Source organism: Peromyscus leucopus, chromosome 1 (assembly GCF_004664715.2).
Source record: "Peromyscus leucopus breed LL Stock chromosome 1, UCI_PerLeu_2.1, whole genome shotgun sequence".
Classification (NCBI taxonomy): Eukaryota; Metazoa; Chordata; class Mammalia; order Rodentia; family Cricetidae; genus Peromyscus; species Peromyscus leucopus.
In genome coordinates this window covers 49,479,255-49,507,126 of record NC_051063.1, presented here as the reverse complement: position 1 = coordinate 49,507,126, position 27,872 = coordinate 49,479,255, and the positions used below count along the sequence as shown (strand labels likewise).

Here is a 27,872-nt window from a genome sequence, read left to right as displayed (position 1 = left end):
AGCACACAGCTCTCAGGGAAGTAGGTGGCCTTTTCTGTTGACCAAAGGCCCTGGCCTGGTCCTGCTGAAAGGTGGCTGGGAGGCTCCCGCCACAGGGAGCAGCTGCCGCTTTGCGAGGCCGGACTCTACCCTTCAAGCAGGAGTGAAGTCTGACTGGACTGTGCCCCTCCCACTGGGCAGGATCTCTGCCCCGCACCCAGGCTTGTGCCCTTACTGTGAAAGGAGGCACAGGGAAGGCGGGGCCTCTGCTTTGGCTCCACCCCTCCCTCCTACCCTCTTCTGTCCCACCCCTGGGCCCCAGAGAACCTAGTTAATTGTTCTCACTCTGGTCCTTAAGTACTGGAGGTGGCACTGACTGCTGATCCTTAGGCTACCCGCCCCCTTCCCAAGGCTAGGGTGCGCAAACTCAGAGCAGCCCAAGGCCAGGCCCTGGGAAATGTGGCCCAAGGCCAAGGCGGACACTAGGCTGTAACTCAGCCCCTCCCCCTGCCTGGGCCGCTGGAAAAAGCTGACTGCAAGAAAATTGCTGGGGGCAGAAATGGCTGCCAGCCGCCGAGGTCTCTGCAGGGCTTTGCACTCCTCTCCCCGCCCTGCTTGGAAACGAGCTCAGTCGGGAGCCGGGGGGCGCCTGAAGCCCGAGTACGATGCCGTGGTGATAGGAGCAGGTAAAGCTAAAGAAGGCAGAGCCAGAGCTCAGAGAGGGAAGGCCACGTTCGGGGGGTCTCCAGGAAGCCCCGCCGCCGCCTCGGCTGTGGGCACTGCCTGGCCAGGAGTGCCAGTGAGCAGAGCTTGTGATGGCGTCCTCCTGGTCTGGGAGTCAGGAGCCCTTGGTTCTGGTTCTATCCTGGGCCTGCTATGTGGTCTAGAACGGTTCTTGCCTTCTGGATTTAAATCTTTCTTTCTAGACTGGCAATGAGGACTAGGTAAACTCAGGAGCTTCCCCGGATCTCCTGCGAAATGAATGAGTTCCCTCTGCGGACTCCGTGAGTTCCCTCAGAAAGCATATGGTACTTAAGGGTTAGGAAGAAAGAACTTGGACTGCAGGCAAAAGAAATCCTGCCACTCTGAGCCCTGAGTTCTGGTACCCATCTCACCACTGAGGTCACCTATCCAAAGAGGAAAGAGAGTTAATTCACAAAGAAAAGAGGGTTTTTTTTTGGGGGGGAGGGGTGTCCCACATACCCTGTTGTGCACCCACAGATGGTGCCCTTCTCCACCGCCTTCCCTCAGGCATTGTGGTGGCCCTGCAACATTTTGCTGACTGGGGCTCAGAGCACTGAAGTGTGCTGAGTAATGGGGTGAGGCACAGCCTGGGGCCAGGCTGCATTCTACCCCAGGGCCTTCCATTCCACACTCTTGGGGTCTGAAGGCATTTATTTGCAGATGGGCTCTGCATACATGATAGCAGGTTCACATCTCCATGGGCGCATCACACAGCTTTGAATGCTGGCCTGGGTTGGCTTCTTTGGGTGTATGCTGAGAGCCATCCTCGCTGAGTGTGCACGGATGGGTGTTTATTACACACAGACTTGTGTTTATTATTAGTACTAAAATAAAGATGTGTCTCACACAATTTTAAAAATCAAATATACAGTGCTCTTGATTTAAATGCCATGTTTTTCGACTGGAAAACACGTCGACCCAGCACCCCACACAGGCTGGAAAAGGCTGGCTTCAGGGCCCAGGCTCAGCAAGCTCCATTCAAGGGCATCAACTGTTGAGTGGGCATCCCTTGAGGCCTGGGGATTAGCAGATCCCACGGCAGAAGGGGACAGGTCACTAGAAGCCACAAGAGAGTCAGCCAGGGTGTGGAGGTAGGATTCAGACTTTTAGATCTTTGCCCCCTGTGGTGGTATTGTGTTCCCCAAAATATTGTGCACCCTAATAAACTTACCTGGGGTCAGAGACAGAACAGCCACTAGATACAAAGGCTAGAAAATGGTGGCACTCACACCTTTAATCCTAGCACTCCAGAGGTAGAAATCCCTCTGGATCTCTGTGAGTTCAAGGCCACACTGGAAAAGGCCAGGCATGGTGACACATGCCTTTAATCCCAGGGAGTGGTGGTAGAAAGCAGAAAGGTATATAAGGCGTGGAGACCAGAAACTAGAAGCATTTGGCTGGTTGAGTAAGCTTTCAGGCTTCTAGCAGCACAGTTCAGCTGAGAGCCATTCGGATATGAGGACACAGAGGCTTCCAGTCTGAGGAAACAAGACCAGCTGAGAAGTTGGCCAGGTGAGGTTAGCTGTGGCTTGTTCTGTCTCTCTGACCATCCAGCATTTCACCCCAATAACTGGCCCTGGGTTTGATTTTATTAATAAGAATCTGTAAGATTCCTGCTACAGCCCCCTGGTCACTTGAAGTCTGTGTGTCCACTCACGGCTGAACTGGGACCAGTTGGCCAGGAAGACTTTACTAGTTTTCCAAGATTGATAAGTACCGCTAATGAAAAGCCAAATAACTCCAGTGCTTGTTATGGCCTTGCAACGGGCTGAGCGCTTCTCGGAGACTACTAATTCTCCTCCCTCAGCACCATGGGGTTCCACATTCATATGAAGAAAACATGTTACATACATGTTACTCTCTGCCTTGCACATGAAGGCAGCCACTGCTTGTTAAATGCCTCTGTGGGCCAAGCCAGATGAAGCTGGGAGCTACCTGCCTTGAATTTACGTGTATATTCAGAGAATGGCTTCTCCAGCTACAGGTTCAAAACAATGGCAGGTCCAACAAGCATTATTTTAAACTTTCTTATGCAATGTTTCTAACATTCTTAAAATAAAACCACATAGATTATCATGTAGACTGATCACAGGAGGGGTTAATACTAGGGCAGGGAGCTTTGGTTCTGTGAAAACATTTGTTAGTCAGCCGTATGCCAGGTCATGATGTAAGCTACATTTATTCTCATGAACCGTGAGCAAAGGGGCTTGAAAAACCCAGTTTCAGAGGCTCCATTAATGGACGAGAAGTTGGCTCAGTGACCTCTAAAATTCTGGATGTCTCCATGTGGGAAATTTAAAACAAAAACAACTCAGCCATGGAGAAATTCATCATGGGGGTCATTGCTGCTCCCCTTCTTGTGGACATTTGTCAGGTGAAGATTGAGAGTTTTATTTGAGCCCACACTGGGTCCCGGTAGGTGCTGAGGGATCATAACCATCTACAGACATCTGAAAGGCTAAGAGTGGCATCTCTCACCAAGGAGAAAAATGACCAGAGGCCGCAAAGCTGGCTGATGCCCTCTGAGCTTTTCTCTGTCTGTGAGTGATTCTCCACCAACGGCTGAGCTGTCTCCCAGGAAGAGGAACAGAACAGCCGGGGGCCTGGGCACTCAGTGTGGCTCTGATGCCGCTGGCACGGAAATGACTGGGAACCTGTGAGAAATCAGGTCCCAGCACACACCCCAGCCTGCAGAATGGAGCCCACCCTGTTACCGGTGCACACCTTGAAGCTGTGTGTGTGCTAGTCACCCCATTCTTTCTTAATTTCAAACTATTCACACTTCCTTGTTGGAGCCCTAGGGACTGACAAAGATATTCCTGTGTGGATAAAGCCTTTAGGGGCACAGCTGTGCCTGGTATGAGCCACACTTGGGTCAAACAAGCTATGTGTGACAGCAACGGTCGCCCTGAGTGGCACTCAGCTGGCTGAATCGCCCCTGCCCACACATACCAGCAAATGGCCACCTTCCCTTCACAGCCCTGTAAACCATGGTGGTTCCATACACGGTCACCAGCTCCCTCTAGGGACAGAAGTCCAGGTATCTGTGGACTTCCCTTAATCTTGAATGAAACAAGGAACAGAGCTTCTTCCAAGCCAAGGTCAACAGAACCAGGGGTGGGCTTCCTGACCCCCATGAGACGCGGTCCCGCATCCAAATGTGGACAACAGGGGAGAGGATATTTGTGGCCTGGGGATAGGAATGGGGACTCAACGTTTAAAGAACTTGTACTTAGTAACACTTCTCTCTTTTGTCTCATTGCAGGACACAACGGGCTGGTGGCTGTGAGTACCGCTTTGGTCCCACTTCACTGGCCCCTGAGCAGGTGACTCCCACAAGTGAAGGGGAGGATTTAAAAAAAGCAAGCAGGACAAAGGCCACAGGGGAGAAGGAAAGGGCAGTTTGTCCATGCATGTAGTGCTGACCCAGGGCCAGTTAGAGGGGAGGGACATCACGGGTCCACAGGCATGTGGTCCCAATGGCCTGTGAAAGGCTTATGAAATGTCCCTGGAAGAGAACTGCAGATTGGAAGCAGATTGGGCTTGGGAGGGTCTCTCACACCAAGTTGGAGACAGTCTGTGCTCTCCAAGGAAGAGCGTGCTGGAAAGAACTGGAAAAGGATCTGAAAAAATAGGAGCTTGCTCTCCAGTAGATGCTCTTAGCAAAGACAACCTGGAAATCTCAAAGCTTATCTGTAGCCAAGAGGCAGGGGGTTGTTTGGTATTTCATAGATAGTACAGAGACCTCCCTCTGTGCTCACACACCACAGTGGGCTTGTTCAGAGCTTGGTCTCACTCCCATGGTCTCAGAGCAGCCTAGTTTGCTGATGTCATTCGGGGAAGGAGAACAACATGGCTTCCCTTGTGCCAGGCCAGCTCCCCAACGCCAGTTTGTTCTCAATAGGATATATCAGGAGACTAGATTCCCGATACCTACAAGCCGCTCTGGGAGCCCGAGGCCAGCTGTTACCCTCACTGAGCCTCAGTTTCCCATCTGCAAAGCAGGGAGCACCACAGCAACTGTTCCTCACATGGCAGGCTAGGTACCCACGCAGGGTAGTGACCCAGTGAACTTTGCAAAAGGTGACCAGGTACCCCCACAGGGTAGTGACCCAGTGAACTTCACAAAATGTGACTCATGAACTTCACCTCTGTATCACCACGTTGATATCAGTGGTGCAAAGACAGACAGACAGACAGACGCACGCACGCACACACGCACGCACGTCTGCAGGGCTAGACTAGACTAGCCTGCAGTCCTAGACTAGCTCAGCTCAATATGTATTTATTCGTTTCCCACTGAATACTAGAGAAAGGTTTGTAGAAGCCCCGCATCAGTCATCTCCCCCAAATGAAGCTCCGCTACAGCCACGGCATCCCTTTATTGCACATGCCACAGGTATCAGGGCACATGCAATGAAGCATATTGTAATACTCATTAGAGAGCAGCTAAGGTAACCCTCCCCAGCTCCGTGAAGCTACGCAAGTTAGAACTGTAAGCACAAGCTCTGTCTTTACATGGGAGGGAACTGAGGCACATGATCAGCAGAAATGAGAATGACAAATTGAACTGAAGACTCTGGCTTGGCGTTCCCAGCCTCACTATACAGGTATATATATATATGGAAGAGAGAGGTTTGTCCCAGCCTGGAGGAAGGAGAGGGACATCCATAGCAGGATAGATAGGATGCATTATGTGTCCCCCAGGCACCAGGCCTCCTCTAAAGCAAGGACAGTCATCTTCAGCTGGGAAGTGGAGGGGCAGATGTAGGTGCACCAGGTCTGGGAGGACATCTAGACATTATCACCAAGGGCATGATGTAGGCCCCGCAGCGAGGCTCCTTGGTCAAGGCCAAGGGGTCAAGAAAGGGCCCTCTGTCCTCCCAGGCGGCATACCTCCAGAGACTGGGGGTGAACACTGTGGTCTTCGAGAGACGCCATGTGATTGGGGGTGCAGCTGTCACTGAGGAGATCATTCCAGGTGAGCCCAGAGAAGTGGGGAGGAGAGGCAGGGATGACTTGGGGTGACTGGCTCTTCTGATTTGGTTCCAGGATTCAAGTTCTCCCGAGCATCCTATCTTCTCAGCCTCCTGAGGCCACAGATTTACACAGACCTGGAGCTGAAGGTACAGCTGCCCCTCTTGGCCTGGTGGTCAAGGGCTGGAGTGATTCCGTCTTCCCGGCCTGGGAGGGAAGCATCACATCCCATACTCCGATCCGCTCCCCCCCCCCCCCCGAGGTCTTTCCTGTCTTTCAGGCTCTGTCTACCCCACACATCTCCACCCACATGCCACAGCTTGGTTTTGTCTTAGCTACCCTCTGCTTTAAAAGCTTGAATCTCAAGTGAGAAACAGGCCTCTTATAAAACGAGGTCTGTTAGCATCAGAAGACCTTCAATCTGCATGGCAGCACCTCGTTGGTGCCTTGGCCGGGGCTTCCAGCTCCCTTTGCCTCCTGGAATCTTACCTGGTCTTCATAAGGGCCCTGCATGCAGCTTTGGGTGCCTGAGTTTGCAAAGCTGCCTAACAAGCCGTTGTTAAACTTTGGCACATGTACCGCCATTCTTGACAGCCCGAGCAGGAAACGATGTCGCCGCAAGCAGAGTCCCCTTTGCACGTTCTTGGTCTCAAAGATAAAAGAACTTAAAAACAGACACAGAAAGGAAGCCAGAGACAGTTTATTGGAGCTGGGGGCGGGGGGGGGGGGAGTGCCCTCAACATGGATGTCAAGGTATCAGGGGAAAGAGCTGGAAGATGAGGGGTAGACAGATATTTTTAATAATGCGCAAAGCCAAGTTATGCCAGTGAGACACAGGGTAGGCACGCCAGAGAAGGAGAGAGTTGGGTACCCATAGCCTTATCCCTGGGTTTTTGTTGAAGGAGCGGAAGGTTGCTCTCTTCTCAGGATGGCGTGGGCCTCGGATGCGCCACCTTTTAAGGCCTAGTCAAGGGGGAATATTTAACCTTAATGTCATTGGCATAGACTTACAGTCTGCTAAGAATCGCTCTGGGTGGCCCAGAACTTGGAATGCACCTAAAACAGGGGGGAATTAGGTATCACCCTGAGTTTGCCTTTGACTTGTGTGACCAGGGAGGAATAGCATGTATGACCATTAGTTTACCCTTTACGTGTGTTGACGTTGGGCCAGGAGGGACTAATTGTATTTACTGCTGCCAGTTACCCTTCAGCTCTGTGACCAGGTTAAAGCCCTCACCTTGACTCACCACCTTTAACCCCACCATTAGTGACAGACAGCTGAGGACCTCCTCTTGCTGGGAGGCCAGTGCGGGATTATTTTTAATATAGCCATGAAAGGCTGGGCATGAAAACAGGTTGGAGGCAGCTTGGAGAGTCTCCATTGCAGTACCTGAGATGTGCTCCCCCAGCCTGGCAACAGGCCCGCAGTGAAGGTCTGAGACCTTTGGGTACCACTGGGGGGGGCAGTCCTCTTAAGGGGACAGTTGTGTGTCCCACTTCCATTGCATTTTGCTGTCCTTGCCTTCAGCTTGGCCTTAGTTATTAGTGAAATAGGGCTTTCTCTTTAACGTGTGTGGTGATCTTGCCTAAAAAGAGATTCCCCTCCCTCACCTGGGTCAGACTGCTATAGAGGAAGTTACTGACCACCACTGTGCCGCTTGTTTCAGAGGACTGGGCCTCTTAGGGTTCCTGGGCTGTTTGGAAGGGATCCTTGAAGCCTTTCCCCGCCCCCTGTTCTCTCCTGGTCCCCTCACCTTTGTCCCCTGGCATGCCTGCCTCTGGCCCCGCCCCCTCCTCAGAGCAGCCACAGCCTTAGAACTCAACCATCTCATTCCTGGGCTTAGCTACAAGGTGCTTGCTGGGCTGCCTCCCACCTTAGAGAAAAGAGCCTGGGAGCCTCCCATAGAGTTCGAGTCCTGCTCAAGTGGAAATGAAGAAGACGCCAGCCACTGTTTGTAAAGCTCTTTGCTCTAATAGAACCAGGTACAAGAGTCTGTGGACTGGGTGATAACAGAAGCCCAGGGGAGGAAATTATTATCTGAGAGAGAGAAGGCGAGTGGAGGAGATATAGTATCAGAAATGGATAGAATTTAACCAAAGCCTGGGTTGGGTCCAGGGTCTTCAGTCCATCTCAGACTATAGCCGAAGGGAATTTGTGTTGTGATGGATTTGGCGGCCAGAGGCAGCCTCAGCCTTCCCTCCCATCCCTGGAGGATCTTCTAGGTCTCTCCCATCCACATTCCTTCCACTCACGTTTTACTGGGGAAATCTGCCTACAGTGAGTCCTTCAGAGCTAGCCGTTGGTAGGAATGACCTAGGTATGAGTCGGGGGGGGGGGGCCGGGGGTGTGTGCCAAGGTTCTCACTCAGAAGCCTGCTTTAGCTGTGGGATTCCAGAGCAGCCTTTTCCAGCATTCTCCGGTCTGTGAGACACAGCTGGTCCTTCCCTGTCCCCCTCCACCTGGGATGGTCCTTCCCTGTCCCTCTCCACCTGGGATGGTCCTTCCCTGTCCCCCTCCACCTGGGATGGCTGTGCAGGCTGAGACTTGCACAAGCAGAGGAAGGGGCTGCTTTGGTTTTGCTATTTCCGGCTAACTGCATTCCCTGAACAAACTCCTCGACATCCTGGTGGTGGCTTAGCATTATCTTCCTCTTCCTTCTCATAATTGAGCAATCAGGAATGACAGAGGTAGAAGCCCTAGATTCCGTTTAGGAAAAAAAAAAAAAAATCATCCATGTTCAATTAGTTACACTTGAAATAACTCAACTTCCCCTGGGCTCCTTATCGACTGGTTTGTTCAATGTCCCCAGAGTGCCTGCTTTTACCTGGCTCAGAACAAGCCTGGGGGCAGGCACAGTAAGTGAACTTTAACTAGAGGTAGGTGACAGAAAGAGAAATGGAAGACAGTGTGCTAGGAAGAAGTGAAGTCCCACCCTTACCTGGTGACCAGGAACTCCTTGAAGGGATGACACTTGAGCTGATGTTCAAAAAAGTCACTAGACATCTGAACAGAGAGCGCTCTGGCCAGAGGATGTGGAAGTGGGCAGGTCAAGGCAAGTCCGACTACAGGGGATGCTGGGAAGGGGGCGGGGCAGCTCATGCTAGGACTGCTTTTCTTGCGGCATCAGTGAAAAGGCAGAAGAGGTGTTTAGTCAGGAAGCAGAGTGTGGGATTTACAAGTTTATAGAAGATCAGCCCCCTGGCCATGGTGGAGGTGGCATGGAGGGCCCACAGATACCAGAGGCAGCCTCTCAGTGGACCACAAGATGGCAGTCTGTGATGAGGGCATGGGGCTGGAAAGGTGTGGACAACTTCTGCAGACAGAACTGACAAGGTTCAGAAGAGATGTCAGCGGTGAGGGATAGGGAAGAGCTGAGGATAGCCCCCACAGTTAAACAATTCATCATGTCAAGAGGAACCAAGGTAGAGCCCTGAAGTTAAGAGCTCAGCGCTTAAGAGCACTTCTTGCTCCCATAGAGGCCCTGGCTTTAGTTCCCAGCACCCACATGACCGCTCACCACCATCTGTAACTCCAGTTTCAGAACACCTGATGCCCTCTTCTGACCTCCACATGCACCTGACACACGTGGTGTTACACACACATACACACAAAATGAAATTTTAAAAAGAGGGACCGAGGTACACAATGCTCCAACCTGTAATACAGATGTCTCAACTTTAATGCTTTAAAAAAATAATAATAAAGCCCTAAGTTGCCCCAGCCCAGTCCATACCCACATTTGGATTCTGCTCTGCAGAATCCCGTTGCCTGGGTAAAGTGTCCAGGTGTCCTCTGGGAAGTCTCCGGTTTGCACATCTCCTGGAATGCTAGGATGGACTTCTTTTGCTTTCTTGCTTTTATCCTCTGTGGCACTGTCCTGTCAGCAACATTCAGTCACTAGAACACTTAGAGAATGTGCCATAGGAGGGATGTGACGGTAGCAAAACAGACAGTGCCCCCACCTCAAAGTATTGCGTTCCGCCCAGAGAGAGGGAGACAAGTGTGTGTGTAATTAACCATGTGGTGATAAGTATTCTGGACAAAATACAGATTAAGGGGACAGAGAGCCTGCCAGTGTGTTCAGGGCCGGGGTGGGGCTTGTTGATAGGCAGTATCTGAGCAGAGACATAAAGTGAGGGGGCAGGCCATGGGTCAGGACACGAAATCTCCAGAAAGCAGCCACAGTCCATCCAACTGATGTTAGCACACAGTCTGCTGTTGCATTGGTTCCTTTGGAGAAGTAGATGTGCTCTTAGGAAGCTCTGTGTGCTGGTGAAACGTCTGTAAATCAAGTCCTGATTTAAATGCATCAAGAGAACTTCCACTTCAAGTGACCTTGTAGTAAATTAGACTAGCATGTCTATTTTAAAAATTATGTGACTAATTTATCCACCTTGTACATATGGATTTTCACACAACCATTGCTTTACTGTTTATTTTTAAAGTTTACTTATTTACTTCTGAAGTGAGGGAAGGCAGTTATAGATGAGGGCTCCAGGGCCTGGGAGTCATGGATATGTGGTTTTAAAATACAGATCTGCCTTCTAAAGTGACATGGGACAAATTAACTCCTCTGAACTTCCATTGTTGTGTGTATGGAGAGGGTAATAAGCTCTCTAGAGTTGTAGTGTAGTGTTAACTGTAAATCTGGAGTGCCCTTTCTAATGAAGTAAGAATAGTGTGTATGGGTGGGGCGGTCTGACATGTTACAGGATGGGGTGCATGGTGGAGTGTTGTGTGTCATGGCTTCATTGGTCTATCAGTGGGTGTCTGGGCAAGAGGGTCACTTGTAGCATCTATTAAAAAGATAAGAACTGGGTCTGTACACCTTGGGACCAATCACAAACACACCTAGCTGATCACACAAATGGAACTGGAGAACGGGCAGGAACGCGGATCCCTAAAATGTCTGTGTTTTTTTGTGTGTTCTGTAGAAGCATGGGTTGAGGATTCACCTCCGAAATCCCTACTCCTTCACCCCCATGCTGGAAGAGGGCACACTGAGCAAGGTGCCAAGGTCCCTTCTGCTGGGCACAGACGTGCCTGAAAACCAGAAGCAAATCTCTCAGTTCTCACAGAAGGATGCTCAGGTAGGGAAGGTGGACAGGGATTTCAATCCTCCTTCAGCAACCCAGAGCGGGCTTTCGAGAGGAAATGGGTGTCAAGGCTGTGGGGCTTGAACAGGCCGCTTTCCCTGGACAACTTGGTCCATGCTGGCCTTTGACCTTAGGCGCTCTGAGAAGGAGTGGTGGAGAGTGGTTCAAACCAGTCGACACTGGGACTCCTGGAACCTGCATGTGTTCATCTGAGGCTGCTGAGCAGGTGGTCTCTGCATGCTGGATGTCATAAAGGAATCCCTGGAATGCATTATCCCTCTGCTTTTACTCAGAACCCCACGTGTTACCCATCCTAAAGCCCATGAAAGCCCACAAGAAGAACTTAGGACAGGAAAATATTCTTTCAGTTTGACATCAATCCATGACGGCCAAAGCCAGAAAGTGTCTGTGGGGGTGTGCAGCTCTGCCTCCCAGAACACACACCGCACCAGATGGAGAATGCAAGCTGCTTCCTGCAGATCTAGTGCAGGAACACGTTTGCTGGCTTCGTCCAGATGAGTCAGTGAGTGACGCAATGGACCTGGTATGGAGGGTTCTGCAATTGAAGAAGTGTTCTAGAATGGCCGTTCTTGTAACAGCCTGGGTGCCAGCTGCAGGTGTGGCACCAAATCCTGTCTCCGTGGAGGCATGTTTGTGAAGCAAAACCTAGGTTCGTGCAATCGATGCACTTGCTTTCTGGTGTGCTAATCTGGCATTGGGCCAAGCCCGGATAGCCACAGGCATGCAGCACTGGCCCCTTCACCTGGAGCATCCTAAGCCTGGCCATGTTAGCTGCTGTGACTGTGAGACTGTGACAGAATTCAGACTAGAAGCAACTTAAAGGAGGAAGGATGTATTTGGCTTTGTTGCTTGTTCGTGATGGTGGGTAGGTGTCGTGACGGGAACAGCTCACAGCTGGGGCGGCAGGAGTGTGAGGGGCTGGTTGTTTCTTGTCGGCTGTCAGGGAGCGAAGAGCTCAGCAGAAGCAGAGCCAGCCTGTATCCCTCAGAGCTTGCCTGTAAGCCCTACATCCTGCCAAACAGTCCCGTGTCTTCTCCTGAGCAGCGTCACTTAACCCCGATAGCTGAGCCTTGAGGGATGTTTCTGCTGAAGATCATAGCGCCTGGCTGGCAGCGGAACTGCCCTCCGGTCTTCAGGAACATCCAGTGCCATGGGCTGAGGGCCATCTCTACCCTTGCTCAGTCCTGCCGCTGTCAGACACACCGGTGGACATCAGTGCATGGCCAGGTCCAGTGCCTGTGTCCCTACCTGCTAGTGACCTCACAGTGGGAGGCCTGGAACATTTCCCAAGGAACCCAAAGGCCTCAGCTTATGGTTTTGTGCTTGAAAGTTGTCATTTTGCAAGCCTGGTCTAGGGAAAGCTTTATTATTAATTATTATTATTTATTTATTATTTATTTATTATTAATTATTATTTTTAAGAAGTTCTTTACCACAGAACTTTATGTAATACCACAGTTCCAGGGTTTGTCCATATGTCTAGCTGAGCCCAAATCCGAAGTCCTGGGCTAAGAATCAGTAAGAACCTCTGGTGATGGCAACTTCTATCCCTGTTCCTGTTCCCAGCCCATGGGAAGCCCGGCTGTGAACAGCTCTGCTGTGGGGGCTGCTAAGTGAGAGAACACAGGCTTCTGTGGCTAGGTGGGATAAGGCGGCATGTCAGACTGAGGGATGAGAAAAGAATGGCCAGCATGCTGGGAAGACATCTGCCTTCCATCAGTCACACACAAAGGACATAGAGCTTCCAAATGGTTTCCATCACAGGGCCTATACCCATACCCTCAGACACTTGACAGTTTTGTGCGGCTGGTGTTGGCCATACTGACCTTTGGCCCTGGTGGCTGTTCTAATGCACGGGCTTCTCTGTCCTTCACATGCGGCATATACACCTGGAAGTGAAAGAACTGAGCAGAGCCGGACTGAGCCGCAGCTAGGGATGTGGCCCGAGGGAACCATCAGGGCTGCGCTGTGGGCCATGACAACCATATGTGGAAAGCGGTTTCAACTTTAACATAGTAAAGTTATATACGACACAAATGGTTCTCATGTAAGAAGTTACAATATGGAAGTGTGGCACAGAGGACCGGGCATGGGGACGGTATCCTGTGGGGTTCTGGACTGTGGAAAGCTAACCTGAAGCTCCGTTGCAGGCCTTTCCCAGGTACGAGGAGTTCATGAAACGCTTGGTGCTGGCCATTGACCCCCTGCTGGATGCTGCCCCAGTGGACGTAGAAGCCTTCCAGCGTGGCTCCCTGCTGCAGAGACTCAAGGCACTGTCCACCCTGAGGCCGCTGCTGAAGGCAGGTGAGTAAAGCACAGGAAATCAGGGTGTGGAACGTGACCCTCATGGAAACAAGTCCACCTTCTGGCTGCCTGGACCTAAGCTTGAAGCTCCAAGACAGCCACCAGTGTGTGTGTTGCAGCTCTGAGAGGAAAGGGATCCTGGCTGTCAGGAGCCAAGTCACACTGCACAGCAAACCTCACACAAGAGATTTATTGGGAAAGACACAAAAAGGCGGCTGCCTCTGCTCAGGGGAGAAGCAGCAGAGAATTGGGGGGGGGCAGTGGAGGGATGTAGGCTTTATATAGGGTTTCTGGGGGGTGGAGGGACACAGGCTTTCTATAGGGTTTCTGGGGGGGGTAGTGGAGGGACGCGGGCTTTATATAGGGTTTCTTGTAGGGGAGTGGAGCTTTCCAGGATGATCTGGGATTGGACGGGATTTTGTGGCCTGACCTTGGGGCAAGCTCAGGAATTGGAGGGATTTTGTGGTCTCATCTTGGGGCAAGTTCAGGAATTGGGGAGATTTTGTGACCTGGTCTTGGGCTTTTTTTCTGTAGAGTGGAGCTTGGCCACCTGAGGGGCTGGACACCAGGTGTAGTCAGCTAATAGACCATGGACCACAGAGGCTGCCAGGCACTCCCCCCAAAATTTCAGCCTACCCTACCCTAAAAATGGGGCACAATACTTAGAAGGGTGACCCCAAGGCACCCAAAGAGGGGACTGAAGGGAGAAGCTAGTTCAAGTGCATTAGCTGTTTCGTGTTGCCGTGATGATGTACCATGAGCAAGTGACTTAAGGAAGAAACATTTATTTTAGCTTAAGGTTTCAGAGGGTTCGAGTCCATAATGGTAAAGACAGCATGGCAGCAGGTGGCCGGATCAGGAAGCTGGTGGATCACTTTCCGTTCACACCCAGGAACCAGAGAGAGTGCAAACTGAGTGGAGGGAGGGGCTAGAAACTCCTAAGCCCCACCCCCAGTGACACACTTCTTCCAGCAAGGCTCCGCCCCCTAAAGGTTCCATAACCCCCCCAAACAGTGCCAACAACTGGGAACAAGTGTTCAAATGCATGAGCCCAGGGTGCAACGTCGTATTCAAACCGCTTAGAGGCAGCACCAGTACTAGGGTGCATGTTGGCACTGGCCATGGGTGACAATGATAAGACACTGGTGCTGCTGAGACTCTCTGAGACAAGTCCTTTATAAGGGTGTGTAGGTCCTTGACCATTTCCAAGAGAAGGAAAGGGCCTTTTCCCCCAATGGTCAGGGGTTCCCTCGTGAGACAGTGGCCTCTGGGCCAGGCATCTGTAGATGAACTGGCATTGTTCCAGAGAAGCCCAGAGAAGAAAGGAAAGATACCTCTCACAGAGGCCTTCACTTGGTGCTATAGGAATTCCAGCGTGTGATCAGATCACAGCATGGAGCTCATTGCCACAGCCATGGCTAGAACATGATGTAAGAGCCAAGAGAATTTGAAGAGTTGCCTCCAAATGAGAAAGAATACTAAATTTAGACCAAAAATAATAAAAGGTCTGTGATCAATTAGGGAGGTCTGCCATGGGTCTATGATAGAAGCTTGATCAGGAAGTATGCCTTTTTTTTTCTACCACCCTTTGAGTACACAGACAAATTCCCACATCCTAGAAAAATACTGAATCAGTTAGCTATGGTCGCAAGAAAAAGAAACCCCACAAAACTCCTTTGGCATCTACGAGTCAGCATTTCTTTCCCATGGGTCTTTGTAGTTCAGCTGATCCCAGCAGGCTCAGTTGGTCTGGTCTGGTCTCATGCACATGTCTGTGGCTGGGGCAACCAGTGGGCTAACTCTGCTCTCAGTGTCTCTTGCCCTGTGTGCGGAGGCAGCATGCTACACTAGACATGTACTTCTTACATCAAAGAGATGTACAGGGGCAAGCCCTGCTGCCCAGGCCAGCTACAAGTCTCCATTTGTGACACATTTAGAACTATTCCACTGGCTGGTGAGCCACACGGATAAGCCGAGAGTCACGGTGCTGTGGATATCGCTCTATATAAATAAAACACTGATGGCCAGTGATCAGACAGGAAGTATAGGCGGGACAAGGAGAGAGGAGAATTGGGGAAACAGGAAGAAGGGGGAAGAGACACTACAGCCACCGCCAGGGCAAGCAGCATGTAAAGATGCCGGTAAGCCACCAGCCACATGGCAAGGTATAGATTTATAAAAATGAGTTAATTTAAGATAAAAGAACAGTTAGCAAGAAGCCTGTCACAGCCATACAGTTTATAAGTGATATAAGTGTCTGAGTGATTATTTTATACGTGGATTGTGGAACTGCGGGGCTTAGTGGAACCTGGAGAGAAGCCCTCCAGCAACATCACAGTTCAGAGTAGGTCAGCGGCTACACTGGACCATTGTCACTGCATTAGGTCAGCATTTACACTGGGCCATTGTCACTGCATTAGGTCAGCGGCTGCACTGGGCCATTGTCACTGCATTAGGTCAGCGGCTGCACTGGACTGTTGTCACTGCATTAGGTCAGCATTTACACTGGGCCATTGTCACTGCATTAGGTCAGCGGCTACACTGGACCATTGTCACTGCATTAGGTCAGCATTTACACTGGGCCATTGTCACTGCATTAGGTCAGCGGCTGCACTGGGTCATTGTCACTGCATTAGGTCAGCATTTACACTGGGTCATTGTCACTGCATTAGGTCAGCATTTACACTGGGTCATTGTCACTGCATTAGGTCAGCATTTACACTGGGCCATTGTCACTGCATTAGGTCAGCGGCTGCACTGGACTGTTGTCACTGGGCATTGTCACTGCATTAGGTCAGCATTTACACTGGGCCATTGTCACTGCATTAGGTCAGCGGCTACATTACGTGGTTGTCACTGCATTTATACAGCAGAGAGTCTGGAAATGGAGGAAGCAAGTGGACTTTGTCATCAACACCAAAAGTAGACTCCTTTTCAGATTACCAGTCCTAGGAGCTTCATGCAGTAAACATTTATTATGATAAATATTTATCAAGCAACTACTTTTGCCAACTGCTAAAGTATGCAGAGGGGCCACAATGGCCAGAACCCTGTCCTGCGGCTAAAATGTAACTGGTACCCATGAAATTACAGATCTTTCCTATTTCATTCAACCCTACAGTAGCATATGAAATATGTCTCCAGTCTTACAGAGAAACAGCTCAGAGCTGAAGATGGTTAAGAGGGGCCCAGCCTTGTTAAGGGGTGAAAAGCACACATTGCCCTTGAAGGTCACACTGTTTCCACCAAGTCTCTGCCTCTTCCTGTTACTTCTTCCCTGGGGATGGGAACAGAGTCTCCTCAAGGCCTGTCTCACTTGATGTTTCTACTTCTCTTTCAGGGCACACCCTTGGAGCCCAGCTCCCCCAGTACTACCAGGTCCTCACAGCCCCCATTTCCAAGGTGAGGATGGCCAGATGATGGCCCAGGGACCTCTCCTGCCACCCAGGCCCTTGAGCCTTTCTGTGGCATTGTTCTCCAGGTGCTGGACCAGTGGTTTGAGTCGGAGCCTCTAAAGGCCACTCTAGCAACAGATGCTGTGATCGGAGCCATGACAAGTCCCCACACTCCGGGGAGTGGGTGAGTAGGGCCCAAGGTGACAGGGGTCGGGGGTGGGGAGACTGCTTGAGGAGAACGTATTTCCCAATGAAGACGCTCACAGAGCGCCATTTTCTGAGCTCAGCTAGTGCACCAGTCATGAAGCTCGGCATATCATGCGTGTTGAATGGACTCTCAGAGTCACATCTGAAAACTGGAGTTCAAAGAAGTGTTCTGCCCAAAGCTGACTTGCAGCGCATGCTGTCTGAACCCCAGAATTCCTTCTTAGCTGCTCTTCTCCACGAGTCTCCAGGAAAAGCCTCTTCCTGCTATCAGTATCTTCTGTCCTCCTCCTGCTCCTCCTCTCTCCCTCCTCCTCTCTCCCTCCTCCTCTCTCCCTCCTGACTCCTGCAAAGCCCATGTCTCTCCTCTGGCTGCAGACTCACACAGCTTCCTCCCGGGGATGAGCAGCTGCCCGTCTCTCTGAGCAGCTGTGTCTGGAGCCCAGTCGGAGAGGGTGGTCTAGACACAGTGAGGGCTGGCATTGTGGTTTGAACTCCTAAGATGGAACTAGAGCCCTCAGTGTGGCTTATCTCTCCAGGATGAAAGCCCCTCCGCAGGAAGTGGCTTTTCGACAGAGGTCAAGCCAGTCCTGAATTCCCCAGGGCCATGGAGAAGAAGCATTGCCAGTGCTGACTGCCCTTGGCCAAGCTCTTGACTAACCAGCCAGTGTGGATCTGGGGCCTCCCTTCCTTTTCGCTTAGGTCTTAAGGAAGCTGAGCCACTGGCCAGCTTGTGAACCATGCCTTTTAGAAATCCATTGCCTCACTTAACAACTACTGATGAGCACCTGCCTGTGCTGGGTGCTGGAGACACAGTAGTCAAGGGACCAGAAATCCTTACAGGAGAGAGACCCGGGGCAAGCAGAGACCATGAAGTGTGGAGTGTGTTCTGATAGTGGGTCGGCAGGGAAAACTGCCCTGCTGTAAAAAACAAAAAAAAAGAAGAAGAAGAAAAAAAAAAAGACCTGAAGCAGGGAATGTTTGGTCTGAAACAAAGGGAAGAAAAGAGGTTTGCTGGCAAAAAGCTGAGGAAGGAGAGGTTCCGGGCTGGGGGCACAGCAGGTAGAGAAGCCAGAGAGGCATGAACAAGTGCTCCATTCCAGCAACCAAAGGGACTTGACTTAGTAGGGGTGTGCAGTGTGAGGGAGCGCGGTAGGACCAGGCTGACACCAGGCAGGAGCCATGCATACCACCTGATGAGGCTGGCCTTGCCCTCAGGCAGTACTGTATACAGCAAAGGCGTTGAAAGGAAGCCTGACGGGAGCATCTGGCCCTGAGGCCAGGGATCCAAGCTCCACAGAGGGCGGCCTCCAGGGAAGCAAGTGCTGAGGAGCGCTGGTGACCCCAGTCTGGCTGTGTCTGAGGGAGAGAAGGGAGAGGCATCTGAGCACTCTGAGGAGTTGAAGCACAGTCAAGGGTGACACCAGGCTCTCTGTTGGAACTCTGAAAGTGCCCTTCATGTGGGTGGTGACACTGAAAAGGAACAGCTCAGAGAATGAATGGTGAAGGTGCTGGGTTTAACGTGCATGCCAGACATGCCTGCATGCCAGACCTGCACCCACGAAGAGATGGCTACGGGAGGTAGACACAGGCAGGGGCCTGGAGTGATTGTGGTACAGGGAGGCTGGAGGCCTGCGTCATATATATGCGCAGGGAGAGAGTGTGGCATGAGATGCAGGGCACTGAGCTCCGGCGAAGGCTCAGGGAAAGGGCTGGGTTGGGAAGGAGGTGATGAAGGTCCAGGACCTGGAGAGTCATTTGCATCTGAAACTGAGATGGGATCCCGCCTCACTCCCCCCCCCCCATCCATGCTCTGTGCTCTGCCCTCAGGTATGTGCTGCTGCATCATGTGATGGGCAGCCTGGAGGGACTGCAGGGCGCCTGGGGCTACGTCCAAGGTGGCATGGGTGCCCTCTCTGATGCCATTGCGAGCTCAGCTACTACGCATGGAGCAAGTATCTTCACGGAAAAGGTGTGGACCCCATCCCCCAACCCTGACTGTTGGCAGGATAGAATAGATTTAGAGAGACCCTGGAATTACTGATGAACAGGGGAAGCCCAGAATCTGGGCTGTACATTTCTGGGGCCTGGGGGCAGCTGAGCAAAGCCTTCCAGTCCACCAGTCATGAACCCATGCCTGGATTATGCTCCATGGTGGATAGGTTGCATCAAGACTTCCTGAGAAGTCTCTGGTTAAGGGCATGGATTGGGGGTGAGGAAGTTTAGGTGCCCACGAGACACACCCACTATTCTTAACCTGGGCTTTCTTCTGGGGGCTTTGGGGTCTCTTGATGGGACCTCAGACTGTGGCTAAGGTGCAGGTGAACAGTGAAGGCCATGTTCAAGGAGTCATACTGCAGGATGGCCAGGAGGTGAGGAGCAGAGTCGTCTTATCCTGTGCATCACCACAGGTCACCTTCTTGGAGCTGACGCCACAGGTGAGGTGGGGCAGAGTAGAGGTAAAATAACTGCCACACGGGGCTTAGAACGTGGGGTCCGGAGCCCAGATTACATCAGGGTGGGAGATCCAAGGACTAAGCCTCCTTCTCTGAGGAAGTTGGCAGCTTGCAAACAGTGGAGAAGCCCCATGAGTGAGAGGGCCTCAACCACACCACCTGCAATAGGTCAAGCTAGTGCCAGAGCCCAGGTCTGCCCTATAATTCTGACTTGTCTACTACCTGTATTTGGATTTCTCCCCTCTCACTGTCTCTGATTCTACCCTCTGCCAGTGATCGATTGCAGTATTAACTCTGGGAATGGAGGTTTGGGAGTTTTTTTGTTGTGTTGTGTTTGTGTTTTGTTTTTAGCACAGCCATAAAACTTCTGGGCAGATATGACCTTAGCTCATAGACAGGGAGAAATTGGTTGATCTTGACCGAGTCGCGGCTGAGGCTTGTCTATCACCTGCTGTGGCTGTGCCTCTGCTGGTCTTGACTGGACTCAGTTCTGTGACTGGGACCTGGCTGGCTGTGGGGGGTTCAGGACAGACCCTGTGGCCTCTGGTACAGGAGCTCCAACAGGTTCTCCGGCCTGGCAGAGGGTAACAGCAGGCAAGCTCAGCCATGCAAGCTCCAGGTTGTTTGATCTGGATCCATCTTATTTGTTGACATTGGCGAAGTCTCCCAGCCAGTCTAGGGTCATGTGTGAATGGGGCAGAGGTGGGGGATACCATGGAGAGACATGGAAAGGGGCATGCGTCCAGGAAAGGCTCAGGACTTCAGAACATTGCAATTGGCCATACCTTCCCTGTCTCCAAAAGATAAGACAATGTGTCTGAGCAGGCAGCCTGCTCCTGGGAGCAAAGCCCTACTGTCTCTGAGTGATTCCACTCACAAAATTCAACAACTCTCAGGGCATATCATTAAGGCAAGTCTGAAGTAGCAAGGGTGCGTAGAAATGTCATCCCTGTCCCAAGCAGGACGTGATGAGAGTTATTCCCAGCCAGGTCAGTGGGCCACGGGCAGAGGAAGATGTGCTTAGCCTAAAGTGGGGGGACTCCAGGAAGTTCTCACAGAAGAGGTAGTTTGGGGCTGAGTTCTGAAGGAAGAAGAGGATCTCCTCAGATAGAGGTTGAAAGACTGGTGTGGGCAGCTTCTCTGGGCCTTGGCTACCCCAGGCCTTTCACAGAGCTCTCTCCTTCCAGGAGTGGCTCCCTGGGGCCTTTGTGAAGAGGATCTCCGAGCTGGACACAAAGTCTCCTGTCACCAAGATCAATGGTAAGAGACGCCTGGTTCATCTACCTTTTGACACCATCTGTGTGGGAAACTCTAAATCAGGGAAACCCAGCCACACTGTCTTCTCCTTCTCCTGTCCCCCCAGTTTGTCCTACTTTCAGACTTCTGGTCCATTAGCTAGACAAGCAGGTTGTGACTGGGGGGGCTGCAAGGCTGGGGACCTGACCTGACCTCTTGTCTCCTCAGTGGCTGTGGACAGGCTGCCAAACTTCCGGGCGGCCCCCAACGTTCCCAGGGATCAAGTCGCAGCCACATCATCAGTGTTCCATTCACCTGAACTGTGAAGACACCCTGATCCTCCACCAAGCCTTTGAAGATGCCAAGGGTGGCCTGCCTTCCAAAAAGTAGGTGAGACCTGGCCTTTGTGTCCCCTGTGTGTTCCGAGGCAGGGGCCTGGCCTCTTCTACCTGGCACTAAGCCTTCATTCAGTGTCCCAGGGCCAGTCTGCCTAAGTCTCTTCTGATAAGTGTTTTTGAAAAATCCCCCGGTAGTGGTAACTCCGCTGATGCAGGAAGCCAACTCAAACTGAATTAAAAGTCTAGATTTAATGAGCCAAGCATCCCCGGGTGATCTCAGGAGAAACCACATGGAAGCTCTAGGGACCGGAGCTTAAGTACCCTGTAGGCTCAGTCTTTGAGCGGCTCCAGGGGAGGAGCCACCGCTTGGTGGGCTTTCTTTGGGCGGGGTCTGGAATGGGAGGAGTGGGGCGGGTTCCCAGTCCCAACATCTGGGCGGGGTTTGGAATGCCCCCCCCTCCCCCAAGCTGGAGATTCCCAACATCTCCATGTTCCAAGAACACAAACTATATCTCAGACAAGAAATCCGGACATCAGAGCAGAGGAGGTGAAGAGCAGTGCATGCTGGGAGTGTCCCAGGTTAGTGAGGACAGTCCCAAGGAGAGCAGTACTCCGAGAAGAGGAGAAACTACTTTCTGAGAGGGGGCGGGGGGCTTCTCAGGTACCGTGATGCAGTAGGAGACAGGCTCACTTGTCCCCTAGTCATGTCTGAGGAGCCCCTTCACCCACGCTCCTAAGAGCACGTCCGGTCCCAGCTGCGTCTCCATCCTTTAGAGCAGACAGCAGGCGGGGCTCTGTGGGGCGTGCACCCTTCATCCTCTGTGTTAAACAGATGTGTGCTGGGTTCCTACTCAGTGCCAGGCTCCCACCGGGCACAGGTTGTGGGGCCTGGGATGTGAAGCCGACACAAGTTTATGATAAGCCTGGTGCATAAGAACTCACAGTGTGGGGGCTGGAGAGATGGCTCAGTGGTTAAGGGTATTGACTGCTCTGCCAGAGGTCCTGAGTTCAATTCCCAGCAACCACATGGGTGGCTCGCAACCACCTGTAATGAGATCTGGTGCCTCTTCTGGCCTGCAGAGACACACGCAGGCAGAGTACTGTACACAAATTTATTACAGAGTACTGTAATGAATGAATGAATAAATAAATAAATAAATAAATAAAAAGAACTCACAGCATAAGATGAAAGAGAGACGCTAGGTTGCTCATGTGGTGCCAACTCTTTGTCAGCTCAGACACAGAGCAGGAAGAAAAGATCTTCTGCCTCTGTGCTGGCCTCTGCTGGCTAGAAAACAGCCAACACCACGCACTGATAACAAGTACTGAGGAGAAAAAGAAGGCAGGCCGGGGGAGGTCTGCTTTTTCAAAGAAGGACACTTGAGCAGTAAACTGCAGGAAGCAAGACAGGTTGTGGAGTAGCTGAGGAAGAACACCCAGCGCAAAGAGCCGGTGCCCTAGGGCAGGGATGTGCTGCTGGATTAGGAACATAAAGACAAGGCCAAAATGGAGCGTGCAGAGCGGCAGCCAGGCATTGTCCACTGCCCTCGCTCTCACTCAAGGAAAGCCTGACTGTTCCTTTAGAAAGACCCCCCCCCAAAAAAAAAGTGGGCAAAAGAGAGGAGTCCTGTTGCAATTGATTATTGGATGCGGAGTGTGAGAGTAACAGGACAGTGATCAGGACCTGGGTGGACACAGCAGAAGGGATGGGAAGTGTCCAAATACTCGGCATGTTTTAAGGGGAAGGCCGGGGGCGGGGGAGGTTTGCCATTGGACAGGAAGTGGTGTGTAAGAGAGGAACATCTGGAAAAGTATGAGAAAGGAAGGGGCTTCTGGGAGGGTTGAGAGGATTTAGGCAGTGGGTTTGGACAGTGGCTCGATAGGCTGGCAGATATCTAAGGGTGAGAGGTGCAGCTGAGGGCTGGCACCCTGAGAAAGGGCATTTCACATGGCCTTGAAAGATGCTCATGTGGTCTGCAAATGGTTCTGGGGAACGGTTCCAGCATCCCCGAGCCCGTGGTTACCAAAAACTGACATTCAGGTCCCTTCTGTAAAATGGCAGAGCCTGTATTTAACCTTCTCACATCCCCTGTAGCTCGGCAGTCATCTCTAGATGACTTAAAATCCCTGTGTGGGTGCTGGGTAGATGGCTGCCATGCGATATTGTTTATGGGGTGATGCCAGGGGGAGAGTCAGCATGTTCAGTGAGGCACGGTTTTCATTTTTAGAGTACTTTCAGTCTGTAGTTGGAGCACGCACAGATCACCCAGGCATGGAGGGCCAAATGTTCCTAGAGAGCTGAGGGGCTTGTGATTCAGGTAGGAAAGGGGGTAGCCTGGACGTGGGGGCTTGGTTGGACCCTGGACACCTGAGCACCTGCTGACTTGGGCCTGACTCCTCCATGGTTCTCACTCTCTGGACCCTGGTAGTATTGGAGTTGGGGAGCCCAGATTAGAACACAGGTCTATGGGGGAAGGAAGACAAGACTGGACCGCATCTCTGAGCCCGGTGAGAAAGGACCAGAGCCCTGGAATCTGGGGCTGTGGGTCTAGAGGAACACCACAGAGGTGGTCTGGTCTGTGCTAACCACCATGGTCTCATGATAATCAGCCCAGGTTGGTGGTCTCTGAGGGCCTTAATTTTGACTCATGTCACCTCAGAATGGCCCCGAGCTCTTCTCAGTCCTGACCCTCTCTACCACCCCACCCCCGCCATGTCACAGACCCATGATTGAGCTCTGCATCCCTTCATCACTGGACCCCACCCTGGCTCCGCCTGGCTGCCATGTTGTCTCCCTCTTCACTCAATACACGCCCTACACCCTGGCTGGAGGCAAGATCTGGGATGAGCAGGAGAAAAACACCTATGCTGACAAAGGTAAATTATGCAGCACAGGATGCTCTGCAGGGTGATAGCTGGCCGTGGGGTCCACTGGGCACACCCACACACAGCCTCATCCAGGTGAAACTCTGCAGGTGCTGTCCCAGGGGAAGAGACGTGTCCGAGGCAGCCTTTCACCAACATGGTGAATGTTGGCTGTGACCAGGCACTAAGTTAAGAAAGCCAAAAGGACAGGGTCCCAGGCTAGAGAGATGACTCAGCAGGTAGAGGCACATGCCGTACAAGTCTGATAACCTGAGTTTGGTAGTCTGACATTCAGTGGACGGAGAAAACCAAGTCCCAAAAGCTAGTTGTCGTCTGACCTCCACACACACACACTGGACCACACGTGCGCGCGCGCACACACACACACACACACACACAACACACACACACACACACACACACACTCAATAATTCATAACATTTTTATAAAGCAGAGGACTCCACTCTTACCCTCCAGTTGCTCAGAGTCCACTTGGGGAGACTAGCGAGGGGGCAGATCACCAGAGTACACTGTACTTGATGACAGAGACGAGGAGAGCACTCCGGGGAAGAAACATTGAACTGGCCTTTCCACGATGAATGGGGTTGGTCCAAGTGCGAAGAATGTCCCCAGCCAAAGAAACAGTTTGGGCAAAGCAACGAGAAGGAGAATGCGTCACTTATTCGGGAAGTGACAGTAGTCTCGTGCTTAGGTCGGGGTGAGAAATGAGAGCATGAGGCTGGACTGGCTACATGCCTCTTTGATAAAACATTTGCTTAGGGACCATTTTTCATCTTGTTTGTTTTGTTCTTACTGGTATATAATTTGCATAGGATAAAATAAACCCCTGACTCACATAATTTAATGGATTTTAGTAAACTTAGGAGTCATACAACCTTATTGTCCACTCTTCTTCCCAATGCTTTCCCTGGGTTCCACAGTGTTTGACTGCATTGAGGCTTACGCCCCCGGCTTCAAGAGTTCTGTGCTGGCCAGAGACATCCTCACCCCACCGGATCTAGAGAAAATCTTTGGGCTTCCTGGAGGGGTGAGTGGAGATCTGGGACCTCCTGACACTCATCTTCCTGCCTGCCTCCCTGGCTGGCCGCCTTGGGCTTTACCCAGCCTTCATTAGGAAGTGGTAGAGAGCCCATGGCTGAGTGGGGACAAGAGAGGACACAGACACACAGATGCCACTCAAGAAGATCACCAGGCCTGAAGCTCTTCTGCCCCAACATCCCATCAGCCTCTTCTAAAGAGAGCTCCCTCCCTAAGGAAACAGGCTCTTGTAGTGAGTTTACTTTACCAGATAAAGGAGATGGAAGGCCAGAAGCTAGAACCCAGCTAGGAGCCGGGAGCCTGTGAGGAATCAGGGAGCCCATGAGGAACCAGGGAGCCCATGAGGAGGCAGGGAGCCCATGAGGAACCAGGGAGCCCATGAGGAGGCAGGGAACTCAGAGAAGTCAGGGAGCCTGTGAAGAGGCAGGGAACTCAGAGAGAAGTCAGGAGTCCCATGAGGAGGCAGGGAGCCCGTGAGGAGTCCAGAGTTCCATGAGGAGACACCTCCTCACCTCAGCCACCAGCCATAGCAGCTACTGAGCCTGAAAAGGCCAGAGTGAGCTGTGTGATAGGGGAGACCCAGCATGGACAAAAGTGATGCCATCGTGTTAGTACTATTACATTGCCTATGTGCCAAGGTGATAATTTGGGATCTATTAGAGGAATAAAATACACTATTGACATAAACGTCACTCTTACTTTTTAAATGTAAGTGTAAAATTGAATGCATGGCTTTAGTCATGTTTTTGTTTTGGCAGCACTGATCCAGACAGAAGGCAGAATGTCAGGGAGGGAGAGGGACTTCACAGACTGTGTGTGACGTGAGAAATCCACGGAGTCTATTAAATGAGCAAGGGAATTTATTAGGGGGTAACTCACTATAGCACAGGCATTTATTGTAGGGTCCGGGAAAGCCGAGCTATGTCCCATGCTGATCTTCTTCTAAGATCTGCCTGGTCTGTCCCAGCATCCAGAACCATCTCGAGGGAGCAAAGCAAGGGCCTTGTACGTGCATCCCAGGTCTTCAGGGTGCCCTAAGCAGCCACGCCCCAGGGGCATGTACTTCAGGTCATAGGCAGGTATAACAGTTACCTGCTACCTCACTAGGGGTAGTGCTTCAAGGTCATAGCTAGAACGGCCACCCACTACATGTGTGGATAGTCAGTACGAGGCAGGGATGGGTGAGAAGTGTTGATGACATCTGATCTGGATGGTGGGCCTGACATGAAGGCTGAACCAGAGGCTAAGGATAGGATGGCAGTGTGGTCATGAAGGCAGGATGGCTTGAGAGGTGCTTGGCTTGGGGGAAGAAGTGGTTCACGTGGGGACCAGATGAGGGGGCAGCAAGAACAGCCCATGGTGACAGCCAGCAGATTCTGGTCGTCTTGTTTAGGACACCCACTGTCTTTCTAGTGAGCAGAACCAGGTCCCCCTGTGCCATATCTGCTGTTGATAGTGATGTCCGCGGAACAGGTGTGGGAGTGGGGCACTCAAGGCCAGAGAGAGATGTGGCTGCCCAAAGACCCATGCCCCAGTAAGCGCCTGTGCCAACAGAGCAAGTTCGCCTTCCCAACAGACTCGGGGGCTCATGGTCCACAGCAAACCCTCAGAGTCCCCCCTTTCCTTCCCCCACTCAATTTCCCTGCATTCTATAGAGGCCCCTATACCTCTCTTCCCAAATAAAGCACCATGGGAGTTTCACCTGCAGCCTGGGACATGTCCCTCTTCTCTCTCACCTGCAGCTTGGGGCATGCCCCTCTCCTCCCTCACCCTTAGTTAAGAACCCAGGGAAATAGCCAGAAGCAAAAGGACCTGGGTTAGAGAATAGAGAGAGGAAGAGCCAGCCAGGATGGCAAAGCCCCACAGCATGCCTAAGCTAACAACTGTAGCCCTGCCTCCACAGAACATATTCCATGGTGCCATGTCCCTGGACCAGCTCTACTTCGCCCGTCCAGTGCCCCAACACTCTGGCTACAGATGCCCTATCCAGGGCCTGTACCTCTGCGGAAGTGGAGCCCACCCTGGTGAGTGACCTACTTCCTATGTGGGCTGCAAGGGCTTGTGGGATGAAGGAGGTCGTAAGCTTGCAGACAGAGGAGGATGTGGGAAGCCATCCTCTGTGCAGGGTAAGCATACAGCAGGATCTCTGCCAGCTGCCACAACCCTCAGCTCTGGGTACACACCTCCTCCCACCTAGGTGTAGGTGTGTAGGGACACGTTCTGATGGAGGGCGGGGAAAACTCCTCCAGGTGTTGTGGGAGACTCACATTCCTTAATTCCTCACCCATATTTGAGACCAGAAAGGATCAGTAATGTTTTTCTAGTGAGAAATTCTTTGCTGTACCCACTCCAAGCCTACCTGACTTCGCTGCATCTGTCATTTCCTGGTGACCCCCTCTCATCAACAGCTGTGTCCTCTGTGCCCCTTCTGATTCTTACATTTCAGCTTTACCTGCTGAACTGCTAAGTGCCCCCCTGTAGTCTGGCAGACTGAGGAACAGGAGGCCAGTGTGACCACAGCCTGCCCTCCCCCAGGCCTGTGTGGAAGCTGTGGGGAGCCCAGACAGGGTGGCAGTTGTTCCAACTCTGGCTGCTCTCTGCGCCCCGCCCTGTCCCTTTTTGGTGGACTTCTGAAAGGAGCTTTGGTTCCAGGAGGCGGCGTCATGGGGGCGGCTGGACGGAATGCAGCCCACGCAGTCTTTAGGGACCTCAAGAGCATGTGATGCTGGACCAACTCTGACCCTGGGAGACAAGCTTTCCCTGCGTTTTTGAGCCGCCTGCAAGATGCCCTGCTTGGAAGGACACCACTGGAGACAGCTGCATTACCAAGGTGCCATTGTTTCTGAGTCGGGGCCCGAGTTACATTTAGCACAGTTTCATCTGTGCCCCAGGCCTCTATGGACCATCTGGGAGTGTCTTATTAAAAACAATGTTTTGCACAGACTGTGTGTATTGTTTTTCCTGCGTGTCTACAGGCGGGAGGAACTTTGCATACGAGCTGGACACAGTCCACTTAATGAATGGAAGAGCTTGGCCCTGCTGCCCCCTTCTTGACAGCTGATTGGAGGGCTGGCCTGCCCAGGTCCAGTCAGCTACTGTCACATTCCTGTCACTATGAGAACAGACTCACAGCCCCAGTGACCCACAGCGTCACCCACACGACGGACCTGAGCTTTGCCTCTCAAGCCATCAAAAC

The 27,872-nt window shown here is 51.9% G+C and overlaps 1 protein-coding gene across 1 annotated transcript; it reads left to right on the top strand.

The window, feature by feature from the left end:
- The first annotated feature begins 304 nt into the window (after positions 1–304).
- On the top strand, positions 305–27,619 carry Pyroxd2 (pyridine nucleotide-disulphide oxidoreductase domain 2). Its single transcript, XM_028888857.2, is given in 17 exon segments — positions 305–665; positions 3,989–4,008; positions 5,611–5,704; positions 5,776–5,849; positions 10,636–10,791; positions 12,969–13,122; positions 16,463–16,524; positions 16,604–16,701; positions 18,552–18,693; positions 19,025–19,159; positions 20,365–20,437; positions 20,642–20,697; positions 20,699–20,799; positions 23,474–23,628; positions 24,559–24,665; positions 26,580–26,700; positions 27,329–27,619. Coding segments are annotated over 17 exon segments (1,746 nt in total). The 5' UTR covers positions 305–538; the 3' UTR covers positions 27,400–27,619.
- The last annotated feature ends 253 nt before the right edge of the window (positions 27,620–27,872 follow it).